Below are 8591 nucleotides of genomic sequence, written 5' to 3'. Positions count from 1 at the left end.
AAGGAATAAGATACTTTGATTATTTATTTATTTAAATTATTTAGGTTTAGTTTACATTTGCTTGTTGCTTGTTGCTTGTTTATGAATGAGAGCAAGGGTCTCAGTGTATAGCCAGCTTGGCCTCAAATTCCCAATGATCCTCATCTTAGCATCCCAAGTGCTATAATTCTAGTATGTGTCACTGTACCTGGTTCAAACTTTGATAACATACATTCTACATACATAACATAACATACATTTCACAACCATTTTAGCAGAGACCTCTTTAGATGGATGGACTTCTGGGGATGCGGTACAGATCAGTTGGATTGTGTGTGCTCAGCATATTTATTCAAGGCTCTAGGTCCAATCACCATTAGCAAAAATAAGTAATATATGGGCTTCTAGCCAATTGTAAGATGACCTTCCCACTTACCACAGAAGGTGCCATGTGCTCCCCAGAGGTCAGCGTAGACAAGTAGTGACTTGACCAGAGGTATTCTTTGCCTATGGGACAAGGCGCTCTAGGCTCAGAAGGATGGTATGGAGGATGGAGAGGAATAGCTGCTCGGATCGGCTCGCCTAGTTTCCTGGCGCTTGGAACCATGCTCAGAGGAGGAGTTTCTAATGCTAAGAGAGATTACAGTGGGTCTTACGATGGAATCCCTGAAAACAAATGGTTTTACATACACACACTACAGGAATGCATGTGTGAGGTGCAGAAGGTGGAGCTCGGGCCTCACATGCAGGCACGCTCTTCCACTCAGCTATAGCCCCAGGCCAGCAATGACTACATAACTGGTTTTGTTTTGTTCTCACTCTACAAGACCGTCACTATTCTAGAATTCACTCTATATTCCAGGCTGTCCTCAAACTTTGCAAATCCAACCACCTGCATTAGCTTCCCAAGTGCTGGGATTACACCATCAGTAACCAGGCTCAGTTTAGGAATTGTGGTGGTTTGAATATGCTTGGCCCAGAGAGTGGCAATATTTGGAGGTACGGCCTTGTTTGAGTAGGTGTGGACTTGTTTGAGTAATTGTGTCATCGTGGGTGTGGGCTTTAAGACCTTTGTCCTAGCTAGCTGCCTGGAAGCCAGTCTTCTCCTAGGGGCCTTCAGATGAAGATGTAGAACTCTCAGCTCTGCCTACACCATGCCTGCTTGGATGCTGTCATGTTCCTACCTTGATGATAATGGACCTGTAAGCCAGCTCCAATTAAATGTTGTCCTTATATGTAAGACTTGCCTTGGTCATAAAGTCTGTTCACAGCAGTAAAACCCAAACTAAGAAAGGAATATATTTTAATTTAATTTAAACAGAGCTCATGGGCTGGCAAGAGGGTTCAGCAGGTAAGGTGCTTGCTACCAATCCAGATGATCTGAATTCAACCCCCAGGACCTACAGAAGGAGACACCTACCCTGTGCCAGATACCCTCTGACCTACATATGGGCACTGCAGCATGCACACAGGCTGCTGCAGGGAGTGTCAAGAACTAAGACCCCAGCACAACTCACCTTCCTCACAAGGTGGCCCATTCTGGGATAGAAAACCCGGTGAGCCAGGGTTCAGCATTTCCTCAGGTGGCTTAATGCCTGATAAAGCCAAGGCTTTTCTGGAACCTAAGTCCATAGAATTTTGAGTACCTGAGAAAGAGAATATTAAGGCTAAAATTTTATACAATCATCGAAGCTTGTTAAATATATTAAAAGCTAATAGGAACAACATGTTCAAATATATATATATGTGTGTGTGTGTGTGTATATATATATGTGTGTGTGTGTATATATATATATTATATATGCAATATATTGTCCCAACTGCTCATGGCACCAACTACCTGGAGCAACTGTGATAGGAAGAGGCAATGTCCGGCAGTCTGAGTGCAGTTTTTCAGTGCTGCATTATTTGCTTTAGGGAGTAGGTGCTAGAGATACAGAAGTGCTGCTGTATGAAGCTGGGTTGTGGCTAGTGCCATTCCCCAAAACTTTGGGTTTGGGAGCGAAGCCTAAATTAGATGTCTGTGAGAGTGTACAACTGTTATCTGATATAGTCATCTAAACATAAGAGGAAGGTGCCCTTTTATCACATGAAATTCAAACACTACACCCCAGCTTTCTCTTTGTTTTTATTCTTGGTCTTTTTAAGGTATAATTAAAATTTTAGTTTGAATTTTTTTCTTGACTGAATTTATTCTCTGGAGCTCTGTGTCTAATCTGAAAACAAGTAACAGGGTGTATATCCCAGATCTGAGTGCTTAGGACCAAACGGGTTTAGAACTTTGGAAATATGCTCATATACAAAATAATCCTTATTAGAGAGAGGACCATATAGCCTCAACACTTTTTTCTTTTCCTTTTTCTTTCTTTTTTTTTTTTTGAGACAGAGTTTCTCTGTATAGTCCTGTCCTGAAACTCACTCTGTAGACCAGGCTGGCCTCAAACTCACAGAGATCCTTCTGTCTCTTCCTCTTAAGTGCTGGGATTAAAGGCGTGAACCACCACATCTAGCCAGTTTTTCTTTATTTTTTTTTAAATTATTATTTATTTTATGTATATGAGTACACTGTAGCTGTCTTCAGATACACCAGAAGAGGGCATCTCATCCCATTACAGATGGTTGTGAGACACTATGTAGTTGCTGGAAATTGAACTCAGGATCTCTGGAAGAGCAGTCAGTGCTCTTACCCGCTGAGCCACCTCTCCAGTCCATTCTTTATTCTTGAGAAATGTATGTATGTCTATGTCTTAGAGTTGCTGATGCTGTGATGAAACACTATAACCAAAAGCAACTTGGGGAGGAAAGGGTTATTTCCCTCACCCTTCCATATATCAGCTCACCATCCAAAGCAGTACGAACAGGCCCTGAACAGGGGCTGAGACAGAGGCCATGGAGGAGTGCTGCTTAATGGCTTGCTCAGCCTGCTTGCTTGCTCTTTCTTTCTTTCTTTCTTTCTTTCTTTTTCTTTCTTTTTAAGATTTATTTATTTATTTTATGTGTATAAGTACACTGTAGCTGTACAGATGGCCATGAGCCATCATGTGACTGCTGGGAACTGAACTCAGGACAGCCCCACTCACTCCAGCCTGCTTGCTCTGGCTATTTCTTCAGACGCACCAGAAGAGGGCGTCAGATCTCATTACAGGTGGTTGTGAGCCACCATACGGTTGCTGGGATCCAAACTCAGGACCTTCGGAAAAGCAGTCAGTACTCTTACCTGCTGAGCCATCTTTCTTACAGAACCCAGGACCACCAGGCCAAGTGTGGCTCCACCCACAATGGGCTGGGCCCTCACATATATATATATCAATACTTAAGAAAATGCCCTACAGGCTTGCCTACGGCCTAAACTTATGGAGGCATTTTCTCAACTGGGGATCCCTCCTCTCCAATGACTTCAGCTTCTGTCAAGTTGACATAAAACTAGTCAGGCACAGGATATAATAATATACAATATACAATAAAAAATGACCATAGTACCCCTGCACCTCCCTACTTGTTTATATTTTATTTATCTTTGTGCACAGGACACCATGGTGGCCATATGAAGCTCTGAGGATAACGTGGGAGCTCTGTCCTACTGTATGGATCTTGGATTAGAACTAGGGTATAGTCAGGCTTGGTGGCAAGGTGCCTTTATTGGACGAGAAACTTAGCTGACCCAAGCTGAAATTTTCCACTTACAGCATGTCAGTTTTCAAAGTTTCAGCTATTGCAGTTACACAGTTTTCATGGCATTTGATATCACACAACCCATCCTAGACTCCCTATCCCTTCCCTCCTGGCTTTGGGCTGCTGCTGGAATATAAGACTTCCCTCCAATCAGAGTGTTAACGCTGACAGAGACTACAGAGATGGTTTAGTTCAAGTGTATCATTTCACACTGATGAAATCAAACTCAGAAAAGGGCTTTGTCCAAAGTCACAAAGCCAACAGTTATGGAACGAAGCCTCTTGATTCTTAGTTTATTGTACCTGTTTCCACAAGAGCCTCTCATCCTTCTTGTGGCTTCATATCTTGCCAGGTTTTGAGATTAAGATAAACCAGAGTTTTCCTGTCCATTTTACAGTCTGTCTTCCTTCCCTTCTGGGGAAGTGCCACCTGCCTACTTTTCTAGAGCTCAGAGATTACCTAAGATACTGTAATTTTCCATGCAGTGTATGAATTCTGTTATAGAAATACAGAGAAGGCCACGGCACAGGACACTGCCTTAGAATCTGGCCTGTGTGAGAGGCTGGGCACGGGAACATGAGCCTACCAGTGACAGATGGGGCAATGCGCTGGCAGAGGAGTTCCAACTGAAAGCAGGGGTAGAATAGCTGAATGAGGGGGCCCAATGGGTACACAACGGAGCCTGAGAGGTACCCTGTCTATAAGCAATAGACTGTAGGCCAGAGGCCTGAAGCATAATTCCAAGAACATGAACTTGTTAGTGCACACCATGAACAAAGTGACTGAACTAGTTCAGAAGATCAAATACTGCAAAGGTGCAACCAAGCTCAAGGCTGCAGCAATAACTCTTCATCTAATCTGCCTAAGAGATGAGACAGCTCTGCATGCACTGGCCTGCTTTAGCTTTGCCTAGACACGGGCCCTTGATTCTCACACAGCTGGAATGTCAGACAGCTGTTCATACTTAGTGGGCAATGGTGATACTCTGTGACTTCAATGAGGATGCTTAGCTGAAGCTCCATTATCTAAACTTTAAGTTGTGTGAGTCTACATTTTTGTGTTTGTGTGTTAAATGACAATTGATATTTAAAGTTTGTCTACTCACCATTACTTCTTTGGGAAAAGGTATGTGCAGTGTCTCCCAGCCTAATTATTTCACCTGTGGACTCAGCTTCATCTTCATCCCAGGTGGGACCCAAAGTATCCGATGAGAAGGAACACCTGAAAAAGGTCTCACTCATTCTGGCCTGGTCTGACTACAGACAGCTATTTCACCAGGGACTTACAGGTTTTCAGGCGGCTTATTCCTAGGTGCACAAAGACTGGGGCATTGGTGTAGCCCAGGAGTTCAGCACTTGCCTACCATGCTTAAAGCCCTTAGTTTATCCCAGCACAGAAAGGGGATGGAGTGGGAGATGAAAGGAAGATTTCCTTTGGCCCTTTTTTCTGTTTGGTTTTGACTGCTATATGCAAGGTAGAAACAGCTTCATATATCAAGGATTAAAAAACCAGCAAACCTGGGAGCTGGAGAGATGGCTCAGAAATGAGCACTGTCTGCTCTTCCAGAGGTCCTAAGTTCAATTCCCAGCAACCACATTGTGGCTCATAACCATCTATAATAAGATCTGGTACCCTCTACTGGCCTGAAGACTTACATGCAGGCAAAACACTATATAATAAATAAATCTTTTTTAATAAATGCATGCATGCATACATACATACATACATACAGCAAACTCCGGTGAGTCTAAGCTGGGGATAGAGTTGGTGGAGTACCAGTATTCATCTATCCTTTCTTCCTTCTTTCCTTCCTCCCTTCCTTCCTTCAGGGTTTCTCTGTGTAGCCCTCCCTGTCCTGGAACTCACTCTGTTGACCAGGCTGGCTCCAAACTCAAGAAATCCACCTGCCTCTGCCTCCTGAGTACTGGGATTAAAGATATGCCTTTGATCTGCGAGTCCTAGGCTAGCCAAAGCTACATAGTGAGACCCTGCTTCAAAAATTAAACAAAAAGATAGATAGATAGATAGATAGATAGATAGATAGACAGACAGACAGACAGACAGGTACTAAAAAGAATTAAGTGTTGGTGTGTTACCACATGTCTTTAATCCCAACAGTTGGAAGGCAGAGGCAGGGGAATCAGGAATTCAAGGCAGCCAGGGTACTTAGAACCATCTCAACAAAAGTCTAGAATGAAAAAGGTAGTGAAAGTGGAGATGGGAAAGACAGGAAATTCACGGGCTCAGAGGTAGAATGTCGGCCTAGCATGAGACTCTTGTGTTTGATCCAACACCACCAAAAAGAAAAGGGAAAAAAAAAAGAACAGAGCAACAGCACAGAAGACTAAACTGTTCCTAGAAGCTAATAGTGTTTACCTCTGAACACTAGATCTCATCTCTTTAAATATCTTTAAAAACATTTCTAGGCCATGCAGCAGTGGCACACGCCTTTAGTCCCAGCACTTGACAGGCAGAGGCAGGGTTATCTCTGAGTTCAAGGCCAGCCTGGTCTACAGTGTGAGTTACAGGACAGCAAAGACTAGGAACCCATCCCCCAAGTGCCCCTAAAAAAGCATTTCTGTAAATTTTGTGCCCAGCTGAGTCATACTCAGCTACACAGTGAGTTCAAGGCCAGTCCAGACTACATAAGACCTGTCTCAAAAAGAAAAATTGATCAAGGGAAAATTAAAAATTAATAGGTAGTTAAAATTCAGAATTAGCATTAAATTACTAAATATAGTTCAATGTCCTTAAAAGTCCCTCAGAAAGGTGTATAGCTTTTGGAGGGACCATTGAGACTATGCTGGGCTGAATCTCACATAGTGGAAAGCATAACTTGTCTGATGAGACTTGTAGGCATTGCACACTACCTCATGAAAGGTTTTCTCCATGGTGACCTGGACTCCTCAGTGCGTACTAGCTCTTCCACAGCTTCTCCATGAGAGCCTTTAGAATACTGCTCAGTTTCACCTTTTGGAAAGACAAAAATGAAGCCTAAATTGAAAAGTTGTCTGTCTTGAGCCAAAGGGAATGCTAAAGAAGCAAGCCAATGAGCACCTCCAGTGAGTCCCCTGGAGAACAAGAGACAAGCTCTCCCAGCAAGGCCGGTAGACGATCACAGCAATGCTTCCTTATTTCTTTGTGTTTGCACATGTGGGGGTGGGGGGAGATACTGATACAGGAGCATGAGTGTCACAACCCAAGCGTGGAGGTCAGAGGACAACTTTGGAGTTGTTTCTCTCCTCCTCTGTGGGTTCTGGGAATGGAATTCAGGTTGTTAAGTTTATGAGGCAAATGCTTTTACCCACCAAGGCTCTCCCAGCCCTATCCAGCCCACTGCTAAAGGCTCTCCCAGCCCTATCCAGCCCACTGCTAAAGGCTCTCCCAGCCCTATCCAGCCCACTGCTAAAGGCTCTTCCAGCCCTATCCAGCCCACCGCTAAATCTAGGCTCACTTACATGTTCACTGCTTCATCTGTAAGGGATAGCGGAGGCTAATAAAGGAGGTCAGCACAAAAGCATGACTGTGCCAACACACCTCAGGTTCCAAGATAGTCATGCCTTAGGCTGGAAGACCACATCATGGCTTAGATAAAAATCTCCATGTCTTACTATCCACTTTCACCAATGTCAGGATGGACCCAGGAGACAGGAGGCCTCTGGTGACCAGATTTCCCCTGTATTCTGCATGTTCCTGTGGAAGCATTCACCCCACTTCTGTCTGCCTGCACATTCCCAGACGTGCATTTCAGGACCATCTGTTGTGCACTTGCTCTCCCCTAACTATTCCCACTTAACCTTGTTCACAACCTTCAGAAAAGAATACAGGCTGAGAGCTGGGTATAATGGGGCACACCTGTCTGTCATCATGGGCAGACTGAGGAAGGACTATCAGGAGCTGAAGGCCAACATTGGTTATTCAAGGCCCTGTCCCAAAGAACAAAATCTTAGAGACCATCGGCAATACAGCAAGAAGTAGAACCAAGTACTGAGCCCGAGTCTCTGCCTTCAAAGCCTCATTCTTCAGTGATAAACAATAATGCTAGGTCCCAGGTGGAAGCTACAGTACACAGGTCATGTGGTTAATGACATTGGGTTCCTACTGTTGTTAACTGGAACTCAGAAGAATATGATCAGCTCCAGGAAACTATAACAAATACACATACTTTGGACCTGTGTAAGTGAAACTCAAACCTTAGAGAACATTGTCTAACTTAGGTGTTGTCACAGAGAGGGGCTCAACTGCACAACTCAACTCACTACAGACCTCCCCTTGGAATTCCCGTTTCTATTATTATGCACTCACATGAAAAAATCCCAGTTCTGACCTGCTCCCTCCATCCCTGCAGTGAACTGAATAAGAAAAGCCCCAGAGGCTCATACATGCTTAGTTGCCAGGGAGCGGTGCTATTTGAAAGGATTAGAAGGATAAAGAGCTGTGGCCTTGTTGGAGAAAGTGTGTCACTGGAGGTGGGCTTTGAGGTTTCAAAAGTCCACACCAAGCCTAGAGTCTCTCTTTCTCTGCTTGCGAGTGAGGATGTAGCTCTCAGCTACTTCTCCAGCACCACTCTTGCCTGCTGCCATGATAATAGAATAAGCTTCTGAAACTCTAAAGCAAGCCCCTCGTTAGTTAAATGCTTTCTTTATAAGACTTGATGTGGTCAGGGTGTCTCTGTGGTCACAGCAACAGAACAGTGATTAAGACAGTCCTCACGGCCCTCGTCAGCTCCGTTCCCAGCATCCCTACTCCCTGCGATCAAGCAGTAAGTTGTAAAAGTGCTTCCAACATCTGCCTCAAACTCAGAAATTGCCCTGCTGCTGCCTCCTGAGTGACAGGACTAAAGGTGGGTACCACTATGCCTGGCTGCTCTTACCATTTAAATTAATCTCAATCTCTTAGAGTTTCTGCCTCTTAACCTTGTTACTTTTTAAAAAGACAAA

The 8591-nt window shown here is 44.1% G+C and overlaps 1 protein-coding gene across 3 annotated transcripts in view; it reads right to left on the bottom strand.

Annotated features, from left to right (window-relative positions):
• The window catches only part of Cep95 (centrosomal protein 95), a 31826-nt gene that overhangs the window by 13386 nt on the left and 9849 nt on the right, over window positions 1–8591 (bottom strand). For all 3 annotated transcript variants that reach the window (XM_031352215.1, XM_031352214.1, XM_031352216.1), the window contains 4 exons: window positions 6522–6621; window positions 4757–4872; window positions 1497–1625; window positions 416–609 (listed from right to left, as the gene is read on the bottom strand). In XM_031352215.1, the coding sequence (XP_031208075.1) occupies window positions 416–609; window positions 1497–1625; window positions 4757–4872; window positions 6522–6621 (539 nt within the window). The remainder of the gene's footprint in view (window positions 1–415; window positions 610–1496; window positions 1626–4756; window positions 4873–6521; window positions 6622–8591) is intronic.

The sequence above is a fragment of the Mastomys coucha genome, unplaced genomic scaffold, assembly GCF_008632895.1.
Source record: "Mastomys coucha isolate ucsf_1 unplaced genomic scaffold, UCSF_Mcou_1 pScaffold5, whole genome shotgun sequence".
NCBI classification, from domain to species: Eukaryota; Metazoa; Chordata; class Mammalia; order Rodentia; family Muridae; genus Mastomys; species Mastomys coucha.
This window is presented reverse-complemented; position numbering and strand designations above follow the sequence as displayed.